The sequence below is a fragment of the Colletotrichum spaethianum genome (genome assembly GCF_022836535.1).
Source record: "Colletotrichum spaethianum MAFF 239500 DNA, contig30, whole genome shotgun sequence".
NCBI lineage: Eukaryota > Fungi > Ascomycota > Sordariomycetes > Glomerellales > Glomerellaceae > Colletotrichum > Colletotrichum spaethianum.
The window spans coordinates 487,054-508,242 of NW_026054800.1; the positions used below are offsets into that span (position 1 = coordinate 487,054).

The 21,189-nt window shown below is 48.2% G+C and overlaps 3 protein-coding genes across 3 annotated transcripts; 2 read left to right on the forward strand and 1 right to left on the reverse strand.

Moving 5' to 3' along the window:
• Positions 1-6,627: 6,627 nt before the first annotated feature.
• On the reverse strand, positions 6,628-7,534 carry ColSpa_09798 (uncharacterized protein; the record flags this gene model as incomplete). The annotated part of the gene is made up of 2 exons (XM_049276010.1): positions 6,628-7,394; positions 7,513-7,534. The coding sequence occupies 2 exons, from the start codon at positions 7,532-7,534 to the stop codon at positions 6,628-6,630; spliced, it is 789 nt and encodes a 262-aa protein (XP_049131967.1).
• Positions 7,535-10,083: 2,549 nt separating this feature from the next.
• On the forward strand, positions 10,084-10,887 carry ColSpa_09799 (uncharacterized protein; the record flags this gene model as incomplete). Its single annotated transcript, XM_049276011.1, has 1 exon — positions 10,084-10,887. One exon carries the CDS (start codon positions 10,084-10,086, stop codon positions 10,885-10,887), a length of 804 nt encoding a protein of 267 aa, XP_049131968.1.
• Positions 10,888-12,827: 1,940 nt separating this feature from the next.
• Positions 12,828-15,079, forward strand: ColSpa_09800 (dehydrogenase xptC; the record flags this gene model as incomplete). Its single annotated transcript, XM_049276012.1, has 5 exons — positions 12,828-13,352; positions 13,410-13,995; positions 14,071-14,169; positions 14,253-14,932; positions 15,050-15,079. The coding sequence occupies 5 exons, from the start codon at positions 12,828-12,830 to the stop codon at positions 15,077-15,079; spliced, it is 1,920 nt and encodes a 639-aa protein (XP_049131969.1).
• Between the last annotated feature and the right edge of the window lie 6,110 nt (positions 15,080-21,189).

The window sequence follows — 21,189 nt, forward strand, 5'->3', positions numbered from 1 at the left end:
GCGTTGGACCATCCCTGCTCCTCGAGCAATTTCAACAAGTTGACGGTGAGCCTTTGGCGCTGAACCATCCCGTTGGTACTACTTACCATTGGCTGGCTTTCCCTGCAATCCTCCTCAATACCCACCAACGCAACTTGCAGTCTCGGAAGTTTCTCACCAAGCTCCCGGCAAAGTCTACGTCAGAGGAGAACTGGCAACCAAAGCCAGGGAAACTGAGTTGAGCGCTTCATCCTGTGAAAGTGCAACTGAAGTCACACTTTCTTGGCTTGGAAGCTTGATAAATATTTGGGGGGTTTTGTTTTCAACTCCAGACTTCCACTTTTTACGCTTTAAGCTCCGCGTTGTTTAACTTATCCAAGCCCACAATGGGCGCACTCTCCTTCTGAACCATTCGCCAAAATAACCGAGGACTGCTCGCCATGGGCCCAAACCCCTGTGTGTGGTATCCACTCCTGACATTAGATGCAAGGGTTCAAAGCGGCTGGACTTCTTGGCCAGTTATATCATTGGATATTCAGCTATTGATCTTGGGCACATACCCACACAGCCCTTACATATATGTTAGGCGTGGACGCATTGCGCAACCCGCGCAGGCACCAGCGAACTTGATGGCCGTTTCTCTCCGTATTTCCTCCTTCCCTTTTGGTTTATTTTCAATGGCTCTTCAATTCCTTCGCTCAAGATGGTCCTACTTGCAAGTTTCTGCTGACGACGCGGTCAGCTCCGGTTTGTCTTCATCAAAGACTCGGCCGAGTCTATCTAGTGTTATGTCTTCGAAGCGTTTTCGTGGGGTGACATTAGCAGTTGTTGGGCTACTCTTCCTAACCCTGGTCGCTCAAAATTCTGACCAGATCGCGGCCATACGGTCGTCCTTCCCAGCCCATCATGAGAAGGGATCGTCCCAAGTCAAATCTGTGGCTGGACAAAATAATGTTGACTGGTCTCGGTTCGCGTACGTGCAATACGTCACTGATTCGCATTATCTCTGCAACTCGGTCATGTTCTTCGAAAGATTGGACCATGTGCAGAGCAAAGCAGATCGCATCATGATGTACCCATCCGCGATGCTTGACCCTCAAGCGACAGAGGGAGATACAGTCGATGCAAAGCTGCTCATTAGCGCGAGAGATATTTATGGAGTCAGATTGGTGCCTATTACTGTCCAGCATAGGCAAAGCGCAGATCGTGAGTTCACCATCATGGTACTAGCTCAATGCCCCAGAAAGGCTGTGCTGACGTTGAACATATCAGCCACGTGGGCAGACTCCTTTACGAAACTGCTTGCTTTCAACCAGACCCAATACGAACGTGTTCTGTCAATTGATTCTGATTCTACTCTCCTACAAAACGTAGACGAGCTATTTCTTCTGCCGCCGACTCCTGTGGCCATGCCTCGAGCCTACTGGCTTTATCCGGAGAAGGAAATCCTTTCTTCTCAGATCATGCTTGTAACTCCCAGTTCCACTGAGTTTGCTCGCATAAAGGAAAAGATAGACAGCGCCGGAAAGAACGATTACGATATGGAAATCGTAAACACCTTGTACAGAGACAGCGCACTGATTCTACCGCATCGGCCTTACGACCTTCTCACGCGCACGTTTAGAGGCGACCATATAGGAGAGTACCTCGGAAACAATGAAGGAGTTTTCGATCCAGTTGCCATTTACAACGAAGCGAAGCTTCTTCATTTTTCTGATTGGCCGCTGCATAAGCCTTGGTTGAAATCTCCACCGGAACTAGTTCAGGCGAACCAGCCCAAATGCGTAGTCAAGGATGATGTTGACGACTGTACCGCAAGGGAAATGTGGCTTGGCTTCTACACAGACTTCAGGACTCGTAGGAAAGTGAGTACATGAAAACATAAAGAAAAGACCGACATGCTACAGCACTAACACACTTCTAGCGAATTTGCGACAATCCCATTGGCAAGAAAACGACTGGTATTGATCGACACCCGTAGATCGGTGACGGTTTTACAGATGAGGCTCTCCGACTTTTTTGGTCCTTGGGACTAGTCTATGTAGGAGAAAATGGCTTAAGGAGTCTGTAGTTGGATCCTAACACCGTATCAATAAGAGAAAATATCATCGAGGGCTTGCAGCTTTCTGGAAACGTAGAACAGTATTTCTCTAGGCACTATTACCTCAGTGCCTTCCAGTAGCACTGATTATGTTTCTGTCGTGATACCCTCATGCAGATCGCGCAGCCTTGGGAGATTTCGCAGGGCCGGAATAACCATTAGTCCGGTCCCTCCAGGCTGATTCAACACGAAGGATACATCTTGATACGCTCCGGCCAAGGCAGTCCTACACGTAGAAATCTAAGCTGTTTTCCTATGTCTTTTCCACCTTAGTGATGACTCTACGAAAGTTTCCATTTCCAACCACCCGTTGACCGTTGGCTTCAGTAGATTTCCCGGCTTGGTAAGCACGATTAGAGCCTTTTATGTACTCCTGATATATGCGTCTTGGAATCTAACAACTCCTTTACGATAATGCCAACTCAACCTACTATGCAAGGCTGCGGCAATAATTATTTAATCACCTGCAACTTGGGCAGAACCCCTGATTCTGGTGGCATATGTCTAGGCTGTGGCGGCGGTCAGAGTAGCAGCGACGGGGACAGCCAGCAAGTCAAACATATTGGATTGTTGCACAATTCGAAAAGAACAAGTTATGATGATGAAGTATTCCAATTTGCTTGGAAAGCGTTGCCACGACGACTTCAACTTGCCCCAACGGTAATACCAACTTCTACACCGCTGCCGAAGCACTAGAATGTATAACAGTGTCAGTTGAACCCATGCGACTCCTGCACGACGCCCGCTAAACGCGACCGCTGTTCAATAGAAGACAGGCAGCACCCGCCGTCCCAAGGTCGATCCTGACTATCTTATCAAACCCGCCAAGGAATAATGCCTATCACTCTGCTTCACGTGCGGTTGCAATCTCTGGCCGAGCGTTTGTGCCAACGCTCGTCTGCTATAGCCAGTGGCAACAAGGCCTTGGCAACCGGAGTCGATTCTGACCAGATGACAGGGTCGATCATAACACCGTTTCAGCCAGCAGCTGTGTTGATATTTTGAACACAGGCTGTGCTGGAGCAGTAGAGAAGGTTAAACTGAAGCTGCAAGGACGTGTAATGTTCCTGAGGTCAGTGGCGGACGTGTAAGCATTCGGGTTGGAAGGATACGGTGGCCCTAGTCAGTCAGGGGGCCGGATTGCGCGGCACGTAGACCTTCAGAAGAGCTGCCGGAATGAACTTGAAGTTGCAAAGTTCGGATTGGTTCTTATTAGTCTCACAGGCAGTGATACTTGTACGAGTGATAGCAACGAACGCGTCGAAGTGGTGATATTGCTAGCTGTATTGGGTATGAAGATGGAAGACTGCGCAGTCAGCAGCAAGGTAAAGTGGGATATGCCCCTCGTTGTGGCTGAGGGGCTGGCCCCGCCTTCCAGGGTGTGGCTAACCAGGCTGTGCTCCCCTTTTATCTGCTCCCTTCAATTGCCCTCTTCCAACAGTTCTCATCCAGACTCGAAACTGGGAGCCCGCTGATATTCGCTGGCTTAGGCTTTTTATTCTGCTTGCCCATACTACGAATCGGGAGAGATATATACTGTTAGCTGAGAGCTCTGAGTTAAGGTCAAGGGTCCATATAGAAACTGACGTGGTGCACACGCATGCCCACAGCAAAAAGTATCCCAGCTCAAAAGCAGAGCCACAGAGCCCATAGAAGTATTCCGCGTACATGTTAATTGGACATACAAGGCGGTCTGTACATGACAACATGGCAAAAATGCCTGCAGCGCTACTGGCTGAACTAACATAAGCTTTCTATCTATCTAAGCGGCCGTCACTGCCAGCTGAGGAGATAGCCACGCCAGTGCCATGACCACGGAGCCACCAAACAAGACGAATACAGCAGCCTTACCCGGGGGTCAATTGGAAGGAACGCTTCCATGCTGTATGTTTACGGATCTCTTCAGTCAACGCCTTGTATTCAGTCTGAATCGTGGAAATTCTAATAGGTTTGCCGAGGTATATCTGCCAACGATTTTCAGCACCCTGGTTGGGGCATCTGCGCAATGTCCCCAATAAGACCTAGACTTTCTGGAAGTGGTATCTATAGTAGAATGTTTTAGCAAATGCTGATGTATGTCCTCGTCGATTTTGGAAACTTCCCGCAGACCCGTGCATTGTGTAGAGATGCATCAAGCACCTGTTCGTGGAATTTGATTAAGCCTCATTCTTTCTGTTGACTAGATAAAGCTTTCTACTCGCAGAGAAATTCCAAAGAGATTGAATGATAGGATGTGACCTGGGAGCTATGGCCCTTTCTTCTCCAAGTCAAGTCAATGTACGGAGACAAGGTTTACAAACCTCTTATCTATAGGTAGTGTCAACAACACCCTTGAGAGATTTAGCAAATTAACACGTGTTTAATCACTTGTGGGATAAGTCATAAAAGCATTAAAAAAGAGCCTGGACAGTGTGAAAAGCGTTCGGCTCCCGATTCTCTACCTCTTGATAAGATGGGATCCAGACCACTAACAGACGCCACGCGGAGACTTTGGCTCCTTTCAAGGGCGTATAGTAAGCCTCTTACAGTAGCATGAGTCTATGACTGCTAACATTGGTGGACTTACCTTCGGCTACGAACCTTTGCTGCATGATAATCGTGCAAGTCATTGTAGGAATGGCCTCTGACCGGGCGTCACGTCAAGTTCCCTCACGCTATACCAGACTCGGTATACGTATCATGTAAGTAGATTAATAGAGCTTTACTAATGCGGAGACTGCATACTGGCTGCTGGTTATGGAGTGTTGATTTGATATCTTATGGGTTCACACACCTGCCGGCATACTATTTGCCCCATACATGACCGAAGATGCCCGCGATTCCATGTTAACCCGGAAAAGATTATCAGACTATTGAATCGTGCATGGGGACTTTTGAAAATGGCTGAGTTTTGGATGTCATGCTTCCTTGATTCGTAGTTTCTGTGAAGGGCTTGGGCATATTCTGGGCATTTCCAACAAAATCTGCAGGACACAAACTATGTGATTGGATACGATTTCATCTGCCCAATTCTAATGATACTACAATTAGTTGTTTTTGTTTTTGGGTCAAAAGTCTGGATTCAGTTTTGTCATCCAACCGGGGAGACCCCGCCTCGTTTGCTTTATCACTGCTCTGGCCCACGGTTGCCTTGCGGTTCGCCATTTATCGCTGCTACCAAGAACCATTCCGTCGTCATCAGCAGTCAAATGGTTCCACATTCATCCACAAAAGCCATCATGTCTACGTCTGTTGCGTCTCGTCTTTTCGTTGCGGTGCTTGAATTTTGGTCTTTGCTCCTTCAACAAGAGCCGCTTCCATTAGCAACCTGGAACGATGTCACATCATCAACTGAAGCCTCCCAAGGAGAAATTTCTAGCTTAAACGATTCTTCTGAAGTGGTCGAAAGAGATGCAAACTTTCAGTCCTCAAAGAGCCATGACACCAGTCAGGATTCTTTGAGCATGACCAAGTTTATACTCAACGAGGAACGGCAACGGTTGTGCCTCTGGAAATTCAATTTTACGGACGACGATCTCGATAGGCTTACTAATGATCGTTCAAATGTGTTTGGCGGCGCTGTCGTTCAATGTTTAGTTGGAGTTGGCGAAGCACTTATCAAAAATAGCGGCAAGTCCTCATTTCATCCAAACTTGCTGAGACCCTCCCCTTAGGGCTTCAAGGAACATTTACAAGTTTGGAAATAGACCTCTGTTCACTTGTATTCCCTGTACAAGGAACTCCTTTTGTTTTGTCTTTTGTCCTTCTGCTAAGCAAAGCTACAGATATTTATCGCAGTGGAAATGCTGTCCACATCTTGGAACCTAGTCGGAATAATCTCAGCTCTCTCATTACTGAAGGAAAGGATCTGATTCGGAATGCATATTACGAGGATGAAGTTGCCGAAACACTGGCCAGCACCAATTACGAAGCCTCTGTCATGACAGACTTCACAGTGCCAGACGACAAGCCACTGAGCTTGCACGAAGCTCTTAAAAACGACATCGGCAAACTTCAAAGATTGAGTTTTTCGATCTTCCAAACTCTTGCTTAATGGAAGGTTGAAATTATTTGCCAGACTTCTTCTTTCAAAGACTTTAGCTAATGAAAACTCCAGCTTGAAGAAACCCAGTGAAATATACATTTAACCAGCTGAGAAGGCATATGGACGTGGCACACCGATGGCCCAAAGTTGATCCTCACGGTGACTCGTTGAGGGGTAATTGCATGGTCTCATATATTCAGACCTACCATGAGAATTGAATCAAAATATGATTCAGCTGCCACAAGATGTCTAGGAGATGAAGTAGGTTTGGGGAATTACTGGTAATGAGCGGAGAACCATGCTTTGACTAATTAGAAAAGACAGGTTTTGGCGTCAACTACAGCGAGTTACACATAGATCTCTAGGAATTCATGAAAGAAGGGATTTGATGAAATAAATACATTAACTTTGATATAAGTCCAGAAAGTCGCTGAAAAAAAGAAAGAAGCACCATACAATTCGATGAACAAAGGATAGAAGCCATTCAAGGGAAGCCTTGTCACTAGAAACTTCATCTCACCCCTCAAACACCATTTCGCCGAAGATAGGCCAAGTTTTTTGCCGAAATTCCGCCGCCAACAAATAAGGCACCTTGAGATACTTTGTTGTTTGTGACGATCAGCTCATCCGGGTGATACACCGAGTTCTCGTCCCCGCCATCCTTGCCTACGCCAACTCCGATGAAGGTTGCAGAGATAACTGTGTTGTCCTTCACCTCAGCTCGAGTATGCGGACCTTGCTTGTACACGTAGGGTGGCGGCCTTGAAAGCTCTGCCAAGTCTTGGTCACTAAGATGCCACTTCCCATCTTCATCCTTCCAGGCTCGCTGTTGCAGTAGCTGCGCAAGGCGCAGTCCTTCTTCCGACCCTGTGCATTGCTGTACCCGTTCGTCAATTTGGGTAACAATCTGCACGTTGACAATGATATCGCCTTTCCCGACTGATCTAATGAGCCCAACCTGCGCCATCTGTAAGGCAAGGATTAAGGTCGCCTTGGATTCGTTGAGCTCTTTCCGCATCTCATCAAGCCTAGCTTGCTCTGCGGGGCCATCAAGAAGATGATCCATGAACCTTTTGAACCCACCACCCAACTCTGATTTCTGGCCAAGGTCATGAATCAGTTGAAATATGTTCTGCCCCTTGAGTGCCACTTGATAAGCTGCCTTGTCGACCTGATCTTGACGCAGCTCTTTCTCAGCATTGAGCAATTCAAGAACGTCGAGCGTGGCCTTCACATCACCACGAACACCCTGGAGATACTTTGCTCCATGCTTCTGTTTCAAATACGCCGCTTTGGCATATTCTAAAAGATTAAGTGAGCTTTTGAAAATTTCAATGCATGCAGCTAGACCACCAAGGGCTTCCTACAGATGGCTCAGCGATTAGTTTTCTCTATACAAGTCACCTACATTGTGATGCAGAGCATACCATTGTGCACAGGCTGTTTTGGGCCGAGTGGCGACGTATCGTATGAAATGAAATCGACAGAAAAAAGTCGCAGTATGATGACTTTCCGGTTGCTGGGTTTTCAAGAAGATGCCCGAGAAAGAAGATGTACGGGGAGCCTGTGAGAGAGGTGCCAATAAAGGGAAAAACCCCGCACCTCGACAGTTTGCCGAAGAGGGAATGGCTGCATTATTGGCAGGATGAGGCGTCTAAACCAAGGGGAATGAATATTGGTATTTGGTGAGTGCTCACTGCTGACAGCACCTGGAATATTACCACCTTGTCACCAAAGAAAAACCAGACAGCTGCAGGGAGAACCGGTCATGTCCGATCATGAGGTCCGCTAAGTGCTGCGCGCCGGCTAAATGAACTGAGTCCACCAAGTGTCACTTGCCGAATCAAGACTGCACTACCTGCATGAAGCTTCTGCATACCTGAAGCAGGCTGTTAAGTTGGAGGGCACACAATTGACGAATAACCTACGGAGACCATTTGTGGTCGTCCGATCCTTTCATGGCCCCTCTATTCGCCTATGTCGTCGGTATCTGTCGTCTACGTATTCAGTAGGAGTTAAAGAGGCTATAGGTATAAAAAAAAATTAGAGCGAGTACAGAAATTAGAAATGGGGTAAAAAATAAGTAAGAGGGAGCAAACCTGGACTGTCCCGCCCTCAATCTTGTCAACTGCGAGAAGGGTAAGCTGGTCAACACATCTCATTATCTGGCAACCCCAGTTTGATCTTATCTCACACATCATCGCCCCCAATTGCTTTGAGGGACTCCACCGACGAGTTCATACCTGGTGCGACAACGTACTGTGTACTTGCGTCCGAAACTAATGCAGAGGGGTTCAACAAGGCTTGGGCACGCCGATTTTCAATTGGCGTGGCTTGGTTTGCACTCCACAACCAACTTTTATTGATTACCTTGCTCAAGAACATTTCAGCTTGATGTGAGGGAATAAAGATGACTGATAAAGTGACCTCAGGCTTCTACTCACGAGCAGTCTGAGAGGCTGACAGAGCCCCACGGAAATCAAAGCTCTGCTCACACCCCAAATCAGTAACACCTACTTCACGCTCCGTCCTTATGATTCTTCATTCCTGTTTTCAATAAAGTTCTTTTTAGTGAACAGGGAAATCATTTTGTTGTCTTGAACTATTCATTCAACTTCCCGATTAAGATATGGCAGATCACACGTCGCCAGATCCATCTGACGACTCTATGGCCGTACTCGCCCGCCAAAATGAGATCAGCACCGGAGGAATTATGACAACGGCTTCTAGCCGACATATCACTACTGCAGCTACGGGTGTTCAAAGTGATCAAGAAGCAAACAGTAACTGTCACATTTACGTTAACGGTCACCTACACTGGAACCAGACACTTCAACATGCGGAGAACATTAACGCCACCGATGCCATAGACAGGCGTTTGGATTCCATATCTCCTACAACGGCTTTTCCGAAACAGAGCACAGACAATATGCTGGATCCTCTTTCGCCGAGAGTGGAAGCGCAAACGGCTTTTTCTCGCGACGCCGAAGAAGATCGCTCAAGCCCACTAGCCGATGTGTGCGAACCTCTGAATGGTCCTACTCCGTCGACTTTGGAAGAGTACCAAGGCTGCTTTGATTCCGTTGCAAACAAAATTGGCTCTTCTTACAATAACATCCTCAGCCAAATTAAACGCATTCGAAGGTCCAAGAATACTCGAGCACGCCTTCGTTGGGATGTAATGACCCAGAGAGATGAATACGCAGTCCTCAGCAGGGTACTTGTTAAAACTCTTGGCAATATTTCTTCCGGTGCCAAGTCCTCAGAGATTTCCGTGCTTCTAGCATGTTACGAAATTTATATGGCTGTCAACGAACTATGGCCTCAACTGCATCAAGTCCAACTGGCCATTCGAAAAATTGGTAGCAAAAGCGAGGTAGATTGCCCAACCAATGTGGATTGTTTATGAACCTTGATCTGACACAGCCATCAACCGAAATAGAGTCGCTCGGTACCCCCAGAAGCTCAAAAAGCGGAGCTTGAATCCGCCTTGACGGATCTTTCAATGAGATTTGACGACTTCAGGCGAAATGCTCGTCGGGTTATTAGAGACAAGAACCCACCAAAGCCCACCACTAAAGAAGCAAGCGACTCCGAGACGGAAAACATACAAAGGCTTTCTATCGAAGGCCAAGTTTCCACATTATTCCATCAATGTCTCTGTCAAGCCTGCTCTGAGAGATGTCACCCAACCCACTACGCATACCTCAGCCTTGAGCCAGAACATGGCAATGGCAGACCATCCAATAATCCAGGTGATCCTGAGCAGGTGACATGGAAGTGGCATATGGCATTCAAGTCTACCATAACAAAGAAAACGTCCTTGATCTGGCTCAGAGTTGAATCATCTCTTGTCAACACCAGACTTCCCTCAGACGGAGCCCTTGAGACTAGTGATACCGGTTCAGCAGCCACATCTGGTAGTTCAGCTTACAGTGAGACTCTGAGCCGAAACCCGAAAAAGCGACGAGCTGAGTCCATGGCTGTTGGACCTTCCCAAAAGACACTGAAGACGCAAATGGGCCAGAGCGCCAGAAGAATATCTGCGCCCGCGCCTCCTGCAAGTCTTAATCGCGAGGTCCAAGTGTGCCCAGAAGCCCTCAGTCAGCATGATACCCCTGACAGTCTCGTTATGAATATGGTAGATGACTGCGGAACCGATCACGATTTGTTCTGTCTTCCCAAGGACGAGCGGCCAGTTTCAGGCGATAAGAGCGGAAAGCCTATAACTCTATCGGATATTCTCGGCTCGCGGCATAGCAAATTCTGGATCATACGAATCTCGAGGCTCATCGCAGAGGCCGTACTCAGGTTCGACCTCAAAGACTCGGATCCTAGCCCCGAAAGTAGCGTGGTGTTCTACAAGTCCGCCGAACATGACCTAACACCCTTTCTAGAAAGGGTTATCAAAAAGCCTACAGCACTCTCTTATGCGGTCGATGATGACGAACATTCTTCCAGGCCAAGATCTGCACTTCTCTTGAACTTGGCACAAATCCTACTCCAACTCGGTCTTATTGGTCTGCCCACCCCGGAGAAACTGCGAGGAATTCCGCAAAATGATGGTGAGCGGCGATCGTACATCAGCGAAAAGGCCCTGAGCACGTGCTCCAACATGGGAGACGCTTATTCCCGGGTGATCTTATCCTGCGTCGAGTTTTCTACGTGGGAGACCCACATGTATGGCGACGAGAAGTTCAAGGAGCAGTATTACAGGAGCATTGTGAAACCACTTAAGGGTATGGAAGAGGCTTTGCTTTCTTGCCAGATCAACATGAGGTAAGCATTTGCTTCAATACTTGTGTACACCGGCTGGACTTGTTCTAATCTTTCGACAGATAGAGATCTAAAACATATATCCTAAAATAAAGCATCTGATACTTTTCTTTGCTGGGACACATGTCTACTGTAGGCTACAGTATCAGCCCAAACCGAAGTAGGGGGGATATTTCGCATTCTATCAAGTCTGGCAATTATAGCCTGCGAACCAAGCCGATAACAAGCTCCAGCCAATCATGAACAACTTAAGGGCTGGCACAGCTAGTTAATGGGAAGGAGCTACATATGTCGGAGTTTTTTATGATGCTAAATGACTGTGTTTAAAACCCCAATTACCGTATTCGAGACGTAGTATCGTCGAATCTCACTCTCACTTTCCTGACGAAGCACTGATTCACATCCACAGTTTAGTCAACCGCTAGTTAGACAACCCCAATAAGCCCGGACTGTCTCAATCGTGATCACCAAGGTGCAGAAATTCATCTAATTGATCTAAATCCGTAGAAAATCTCAGTGTCGTCAACTAGCGACTCAGGTTGATTGTAGTAAGTGACTGTTCAATGGCCAGGCAGCGACGTAACACAATCGCAGTACGATTATATGGCACGCAGCACATCTGTCAGTACTATAGTAAGTACCAAGAGCAAGTTGAATAAGTCAAACTAATCAATATCTTTCATACAAGGTGCCTAGTGAAGGGGTGTCTGGAAGCAGGTAACAGATGTTGAATGTCCGAGCTGTATACTGAAAGAGTCGTAAATACAGGTCTAGAACCTAAAGAGTGCCTGCTGGCAGTCTCCAAGAAAAAACTCTGCTTCGTGATTAATAAGAATGCCGCACTGCAGACTTTGACGAATCGAGGAAATCCGCCGCGATGGTCTCGCAGAGTCTCAAAAACGTGCTTAAATCACTCACAAGCCAAATTCGGGCCTAAGTGGACATCATCTGGCACCGGCCTCCCGGCAATCAATCCGGCAAGAAGTACTTGGTATATACAATTACAAGACGAGGCGCGGAGCGCCGCCCCATGCAATGTTTGCCCATTCGGGGTGGGCTAAGCGGAAATTGTCGATGATGGCCGAGCAGCGCTGCTTGGTCTCCGCAGCGCTCTCGAGGCCAAGCTCTTCAAGCATCAATACCGACCAATTGACAAACTAAATGGACAAAATTCCTGTTGCTGATAAATGATGACAATATGTGAGGAAGCGGGGACATTCATGCACAGCCGCTACTATGATATAAGGTCGACGGCGCCTTGTCTGGTTTGCGGGATCATCGCTTCCCCCGTATTAATCACCATTTCGTCTTCATCTCCGGACTGAAGCTCTCTTCCTATATGTTGCACCGTGCCCTCCAAGGTTCGCTATGGGGCGCGTGGGGTCACAAGGATTCTTTGGTTGTGCTGCGATACCATCTGCCTGCCCTATCCGTACCCTACATGTGCAAAAGAGGACGGAGAAAAGGTCGACCATGCCGTCAGGAGCAACTAGAGGCCAGCCGTACCTGCAGCGCCTGGGGATCCGAATTAATGTTCCTTGCACAGCGAAGGATCACTGCATATTGAAACCCGGTAAGGATGGTACCTTATTTTGTTTTCCGTCTTGGCAACTTCCTTAAACGACTGAGCGCTTCTCCACAATGTTCTCCCAAGGCAGAAGGTTAATAAACCTTCGACCTAACACGCGCATCCGTACTCTGGGCATGCAGATTTAAGGTATTGTGTCATGTCAGGTGGGTTAGGAGTAACCGAAGATACCCCAAAAGGGAATGCCCGATCAACGCCAAGTATTGTGCACTTAATAGGAAACTTGCGATACCCGTGTATTATAAGTAATGATGCCCAGTGCTTTGGTCACCACTAAGCCTCTCAAGGTGTCTGTGAGTAATTCACTCCTTTTATTCAGTTTTACTCTGCTCTTTATGCGACTACGATCGTTATTCATCATGCCGTTCTTTCGTCAGTCCAAGTCCCAGCCTCAGTGGCCAGGGATCACAATTGCAGCTCTCCTCACGGCGAGCTGTGTCGCCAACGCCTATGTCATCCCGCGCCAGATCAAGCCATCTCAGCTCCTGCAAAGTTATGACTATGTCATTGTGGGGGGTGGAACGGCAGGACTGACTGTGGCAGACCGCCTGACCGAGGACCCAGAAACGACCGTCTTGGTCCTTGAAGCCGGTGACTGGGGCAACATGGCAGACAATCTTTTGGTTCGCACTTCGGGCAGGAATGGATCTTTCACCGACTTGCTGTGGCCCGATCTCCAGTCTGTGCCACAGCCCAATCTGAACGGAAGGCCTGGCAACGTCTTCATTGCTAAGCAAGTTGGAGGCGGCGCGTCCGTGAACGCCATGGTGAATATGCGAGGCTCTGCAGAGGATTATGACCGCTGGGCTACCCTATTCGGATACGAGGCCCAGCAGGGCACTGCTGACTGGAGCTGGGATGGCATATTACCGTTTTTCAAGAAGGTGAGAAAAGTGCCCTGGACTAATTACTAAGACGCCGAACTGACTGTCGCATGAAAGGGCCTCCACTTTACTGAGCCGCCTCCGGAACTGACCAACAACTTTGATAGCGTCAAGTACGATGCGTCCTACTGGGGAGACTCTTCCGAGATCTATGCCGGTTGGCCTCGGTTCTACTATCCAGGCGTGACTCCACTCTTGGAAGCGTTCAAGGAGATCGATGGTGTTGAGTTCCCGTCCGACAGTGGTGCTGGACAGGCAGGCGTTTTCTGGTTCCCCACGCTTATGGATCCCCGAACTGTTACGCGCTCCTACGCCGGTACTGGTCACTATCTTAATGTCAACGCTACCCGCCCCAACTACCACCTTTTGGTCAACACCCAGGCTCGCAGGCTGGTAGTGGACGATGAGCTCTCTGCCACTGGAGTCGAGTTCCCGTTAGGAAACAACACCTTGTTCACCGTCAACGCAAACAAGGAGGTCATTCTCTCTGCCGGTACCATTCACACTCCTCACCTCTTGCAGCTCAGTGGTATCGGACCCAAGAAGATTCTTGAGGCTGGTGGCATTGACGTGCTTGTCGACCTACCTGGCGTTGGCCAAAACTTCCACGACCACCCTAGTCTATCTGGAATGAATATTACACGTAAGTGACAAGAGCACCCCATAGCTTAAGCCGAGGGGGCTTTGATGAGTTTGACATGCCTGACCTATTGTGTAGTCTCTAAACTCGCGTCGATCCACCCGAACCCGAGAGATCTGGTTGATGGAAACGACTTTAAAAACTGGGCCGACGAGGTGTGGGCAGCTAACAAGACCGGTCCGTACCGTCCATTCCTATCTTTGCCTGCCCCACAATGTGCATTCTACTGAGGCTAACGTTGGATAATTCGCACGACATAGGTCCATACTCCATCGCACTCACCAATCTAGCTGGATGGCTTCCTTTCACCGTCGTGTCGGACAAGGCCGAAGAACTTGCCACGAAGCTGGAGCAACAAGACTTTGCCAGCCTGTTGTCGGCCGACGCCGACGCTACTGTGGCCGCCGGCTTCGAGGCGCAGATGAAGCTACTCGCCGCCCAGATGCGTTCCAAGAACACGGCCTTCACGCGATTCCAGCTCATCGCCGACCATGGCGCCCAGGGCCCCGTGGCGATGCAATCCTTCAGCCGCGGCACCATCAACATCAACACGACCGACCCTTGGAGCACTGAGCCCGTAATCGACTACCGCGCCCTGACCAACCCTCTAGAGGCCGACTTCTTCGTTGAGTCAATCAGATTTCTCCGCCGCTACAACTTCGAGACCTCCCTAGCCTCTGAGTTTGATCCGGTCGAGTACGTCCCCGGCCCTGAAGTCATCTCGGACGAGGACCTCAAGGCCTATATCTCCGGGGCTATGTCACCGACCGACTACCACCCTGTCGGCACAGCATCCATGCTGCCGCTGAAGTTGGGTGGTGTTGTTGACCAAACCTTGCGCGTGTACGGAGTGAAGAACTTGAGAGTAGTCGACGCCAGTGTCATGCCCATGGTTCCCAGTGCCAACACATGCCAGCCTACCTACGCCCTGGCCGAGAAGGTGAGTCAATGTCCTATTATTCCTTTCATCCATACATCCTCACGTGGGATCTATGTTGTTTCTCAGCCAGCCAATACTTACTACGGCTTCGTGCTAACGACATCTTGCGAATCACAGGCCGCGGAAATTATCAAGCAAGGCATCTGAATCTATCAAAGTATAGGTTTTGACCAGAACATCTGGAGGTAATCTAGATGCTACAAGTGTTTAGTTTTGTGGTATTTTTGCGAGAAAGAGGTTCAGGTTCTTTTTTCTTTTATAAATCACTACAGGCATATTACCATGTAGATTTCTTAGAACTGGAATTCAAAACTTGTTTGATTGCCTTATAAAAAATGCCTAAGCCAGCTCTCTCTGTATTCATAAACCCAAATGCTTCCTCAAAAGGTTTACTGCAGCGACTTGGTAAGGTCCCTAGTCCTTGATTCCTCCTCGTCAACAGCGAACATCAAAGGCACTGGAAACCAGGTTGAATGAATGCGCTGTGATCTTTAAAAATACGGATGCTGTATTCCATATGCTGGGTTGGGTAAGTGATACCAGATTTCGTCTAAACAACTACGGAAGGATCTCCTCATTGGCTCATATATAGGAAATCGGACAGGATCTCAGGGTTTCCAGTGGGTGTAGTCGTAAGTGACATGATCATGGGATTTACAGTTTAAACAGGCTAATCCAGCGGAATTGAAAGGATGTTGGGCGTTGCGACCAAGTAGGGACAGTCTCTGTGCCGCGTATTGTTGTAGTTTCACTTCCGCCTTCATCTCTTCAATCCCCAAGTAAGGATGTAGGCGGTATGCATGCTTGAACAACGTAGCTGCAAGGTATCGGCAAGGAGCCTCCTTCGGCATGACTCACATGCAAACACTGTCCATTGTATGTCAAATGATACAACGCGGGACCGTGCTTGGAGCCGAGTACAGTGAGACGATGACTGGTTGTGTTAGGGTCACCTACTTGGTATTTCTTTGTGTATTAGGAAACAATGCGGGCGTAACCTTCGGTCGGGTACAGTGGCCTGGTCAACTGTCTGGTAGTCCGAATCTCGGGATAGACCGGCTGCCAACTTGGGTCCACTCGGAGTAGGTGGAGCCCACTCAGCCCGCTTTCGAGGGCCGCTCGAGAGAGCTGCAGGCTAAAGCAAAGGACCGGGTTTTCTCTCGGAAAAAACCACAATGAAACAATCCAACAACGAAAGAAAAAAATTGTGTATCCTACTTCAGACTTCCGTTGAGTATCCGGGTGGGAGCATGCCAACACAAGACAGTGGTCGCTAATAGTCAACAACTGCGGTATGTGACAGGCCCACTTTGTGTCGTCATTGGATAGAGTTCGACAGTTTGCCTATTCCATCTAACTCTCGTCACACAATCAAAAGTGGCAAATACATCGCGTTGCGTATGAGCAGTTGTTTTTCATACACCAGCTACTTTTTTACTTATTTATGCCTTTATTAAAGCTTAAGACTTATAGATACTGCTAGCCACGACGAATTCATAACCACTAGCCAGGGTCAAAGCAGACAGAGTTCTATAGAGTTGACTCGCTTAACATCAACGTTAGCGCCGGCGAGTATACTAACCATTTCCTAGTCAAGGTACAGCCAACTAAAAACGCAAAGTCTATCGTCAAGGCCAATTGAATCAAGTGATCAACCACCCTTGGTGGAGTCGCTCGTGGGTTTACCAAGAGTTCATTGTCGCATCGGAAGTATTCTTCTTGTTCTCTGATCAGTTCTCAAAGCCGTGGAACCAACTTCACCCAATTCTGTCGCTGTTCTTGGAGCTGGACACCTTCGATGCATGCGAGGAGGCGTTACAGAAACGGGACTTCGCCGATACCACCATGCGGCGGTACGAGCTCTTTGCCAGCAAGAAGCCAATGACACGCCGTGCGCGTAATGCAGGGTCAGCAGTCTGCTTTTGTCGGGATGACTCTTTATCTGACGATACGTTGGAATTATTAGTGTGCAGCGTGGCTCGCTGTTGCCTCTCTCCATGCACTGGCATAGGAGCAGCAGCCTGCCTACTAGCAGCTGTAGCACTCTCTGTGCCCTGGGCACTCGGTTGCTGCTTTTTTCGTTACCCCTGTTGTCCTGGCTACGAAGCAAAGATGACAAACAAGCTGGAAGATAGAACAAGTAAGAGAGGAATGGAAAAGCATCTCCGGCGTTTAAGAAAAACGGATGCAAGTCGAGCGCTTGTGAACAGGGTCATTGAAGGTAGAAAGTTATGGGAAAGGCAACATCATCAGATCAACCTATCTTACCTTCTTCAACATGCACGAAACACGGAAACATCACAGCCGAAAGACAAGTTTTATGCCTTTATTGGCCTGACAAACCTGGGAGACGAAGTGCCAATCAGGTATGAGCCAACCTACAGTCTCAACGCTGTACTTGTCGACGTAGCCTGTGCCATTGTCAAGCACGAAAGTGAAGGTCTTAACATCTTGGCACAAGCAGGAACTGCAGCATACAGTCGGGACCTCCCCCAGGGGGACGATTCATTGCCATCATGGGTCCCCGATTGGGACAAACGGGAGGATATTGAGAGGCAAAAGTTCATTGACGCGTTGGAGCTGCCGCCGAAGTGTACCGCAGGCACGAGTAATAGCTCCAAGGCCTCTTTAGACTTTTTGAAAGATAGACATGGGAACGAGAAACGAGTACTCGAAGCTGCGGGAACCCGAGTTGATATCCTGGGAAGCGCACTCGACAGGGACCACGATGGGTTTCTTCCTTGGAAATCCTTTTCCAGCTCGGATGGGCAAAGGGTCATTACGACGACGAGCATAGCGCACTTTGGAGATGAGATCTGGGTCCTTGACGGCATGAGCTGGCCGGTGGTGTTGCGAAGAAGTTCAGCCGACGATACTACAACACTCCTTGCTATTGCAATGGTGCGTGAAAACGGTCTGCCTCATCAGATCATGTTTGGAGACAGGACATCTTCAAGTGAGAGAGGCAGAGTGGTGGTAGTCTAGCTTAGTTGAGAGCCAGACAGATAAAACACAGATCGAGGTAAAAGAACAATAAAACTCTAAATTGACTTCAGTCCAGCCATTCCAATTCGTAAATCATTTCAACAAAAGTTTGCATCTGTTATATGAAATAGTTCCTTCACAAGTATTTAGAGCCGAGTCAGATATATACAATGTTCTGTATTCGGTTGTCTTCAATGACTCAGATACCGATCTGACCCTAGTTGGTCTAATTTAGATAGATTAGAGACGCCCTTTGTCATGATAATATGATAAGTTGAATTGGTGGGTGTCGCTTCTTGGAGTGGTAGAGTGGAGCATAGCAAATCCGAGGAAGAGCCTGTCTGGAACAGTGAAGTCAGCCGTGAGCTTGGTCACGACAGTTTAGATGTTAGCTGGTCCCAATTCTCTCGCCATGGCCACCGCTTAGTCTAGGCGGACGTCCTAAACCATCGTGCTTTGGCGCCTCGGTGGCTAGCGATGCTGCGTTTTGCGAATTCTAGAGCATACTTGGGGTCCTTCTAATTAAGGTATTGTCTCTAGAAACGCCACAGTGAGATGATTTCGATGAAGACTTTCTTTTTTTTACTGGTATAATCATGGCTTCATCTGCCATGATTCACCTACGCAGTTAATGGTTGCTGTCATGGCTGCGTTAAGGCAGCTCCCGCTCGAAAAGTACCCCTTATTCAGATGTTCCTTTCTCGACCTGTGTTTCAAGAAATGAAAACCAGTTCAATCCCTCAGACTCATCCTGCAACCATTTCAGCGTCCAAGGATGGGTCTCTGCCAATTCGTATGCACGTCCATAATCGCCTTTTGCATCACTGAGTGCCTTTCTAAACTGCTCAAGCCTTTGAAATGTGTACTGATCGAGACTTGTCTCCGCGGTCTTACTTTCCTCCTTCACTCTGTGAACCTCCTTTAAAGCTGCGTCGTAATTACCGTCTGCCGCAAGACAATATATCAAGTTCTCGTGGATATTAAGGACATCTGGATGCCCTATACCGAGACAATGGCTAGCTGTGTCGAACGCTTCCCTGAAAATTCGGGCAGCCTCTTTCCTACGGCCTTGCAAACCAACAGCAACCCCGTACTTTGCCTGTCGCAAAGCCGAAAAGGGATGGTATTTGCCGAGCCAAACTTTCGTGAGATGCTGTGCATCAATGTAGCAGCTTTCGGCTCGACGAAGCTCACCTTGTCGACGGTAGACCGCTGCCAATGAATCAAGAAGTATTATTGTCGTTGGTTTGTTCTGCCACTTTTGTTGCTTCTGGGCCAGGAAAGCGCGTTGCAGTAACGAAGCAGCATTTTCGTAATCACCTTGGCATGCCAGACGGTCTGAAAGATCTCTGATGACAGAAAGCAGTGCAGAGTGACTCTTACTCTCCGCATACCAGGACATAGCACCATAGGGCTCAATTTCTGTGCCTCCGAGCCTGCTCAATAGATCTTCCAATGTTGTAGTAGCGCGCTCAGGGTAACCTTGTGAGACAAATAATGAGGCCCGAAGTCGATAGGCTTCCATGACGATCTTATCGTCTGTTGGTGGCTTCGCACTTATCAATTCTATCGTCGTAAGGCACTTCGCTTCCGCTTCCTTGATGTGGCCAAGTTTGAAGTGGGTGCGGGCAAGTCGAAAAGTGATTTCAGCGTCAGAGTAAGCACCAGTATTTTCCAGACGCCTGTACTCGCTGTTATATAACCATAAGGCTGTTTTGTGTTGCGAGTGGTTTTCACAAAGTTCTCCGAGTAGCCGCAGATCTGCGCGTAGTAATGACAGTGACGGCCGGACATTATCACACCACCGGACAGCTGCTGAGCAGCTTTCGACTATTGAAGTAGCCAAGGCCCATTCCTCCAGATGATCTTCCCGGTCTTTAGTGGATAAAGCGGATTTAGCAAGACACGACCATGCCGTGACAGCCAATTCCTGCTTATCGTGACGTCTGAATTTGCCGGGTTCCCAAATCTTGGACTTTTGTCGAGTCTTCTTAGACACATGCCAGAATATGTCGCGAGGCTCATATGTCAAAATAAGTTTGTTCCTTTCCTTAAGGTGGGCCAAAGCATGCTTGATGCTTGAGTGAGCGGTGTCTAAAAAGGCTGAGTGAGTCGCGTCATCTGAAGGGTAGATATAAAAAGACGTACGCGTTTCGTCAGGACTAATGATGATGTCATGACATAGATCAAAAATCTTTGACGAGACTCCCCGACCGTTCTTATCCGACAGGATGAGACATAGATCAACGATTCGTTTGCAAATCGCGTCAAGCTTTCTCGGATTTTGAGCCTCTGAGCAGTGAAGCCTCGTGTCATTTCCAATACCTGTGGCATTCTAGTAGGCAATCACTCAAAGCTGGAATCCAACTCACCAGCCATCGTAGGAGTTGTCAGTGCTTTCAGGTGAGCTGGTGCACTCCCCGGATCAATGACGCGATAGGTCGACGGAAGGTTATGGCCCCCGCGAATTGTGTAAACGACATTACATCTGTTGCCAGGTAAGTATCTTAACAACAACATACTCCTGAAAAACAACTCTGAAATGGACCGTTTCGACTTGTCCGAGCGTGGCACAAATTTCACCAAGTCCTCTTCGTTGAGCGGCATGTTGCCAATAATCAACAGCCAGCGTTTGTTTTGTGGCCTCCCGAGCCAATGGTAAACTGCTTCAGTAGTTGAACTCAAAATTTCTGGACTTGAAAGAACGTCGTCGTCGGACATATTGCTAATTTCCTCTACGCCCAGAAGCAAACAAGCCTCGTTCTGCCCCAGTTGTTTCGTGTGATATTCTAAAATCTTGCGGTAGATATGAAGGAAACTCATGCTGATGGACCTCTGATTACTTGCTTCGATGAAGAAGATCGAGTCGTAAGGATTGCCTCGCCCTGCCTTCAAACAGTTGCGGGCGAAAGTTATAGCCAGGTTGGTTCCGGAGGGCGTCGAGTCATTGCGAAGGACAACATATGAGGAAGTCTCGGTGAACAAATACTTCGCCATCTCGTCTCGATCACGGTCTGCGCTTTTTGCATGGAATGAATCTCTCTGATCTAAACAACGTGCATCGTTTGGCATGAACTCGTCGAATGCCGTCAAATTAGTTCCGACGGTAAACTGAATCAACCGGTGGGATGTGCCTGTTAAGTAAACATCAACAGTCAGTTCAATCATAGACCTTAGGCTTGTAGTTACCCACTTGATTCTGCTTCCGCTGCGGAAGTGGCTGTATCCAAATGGATCACCGTCGTTTTTAGTTGAGAGCGAATTCTTTCAAG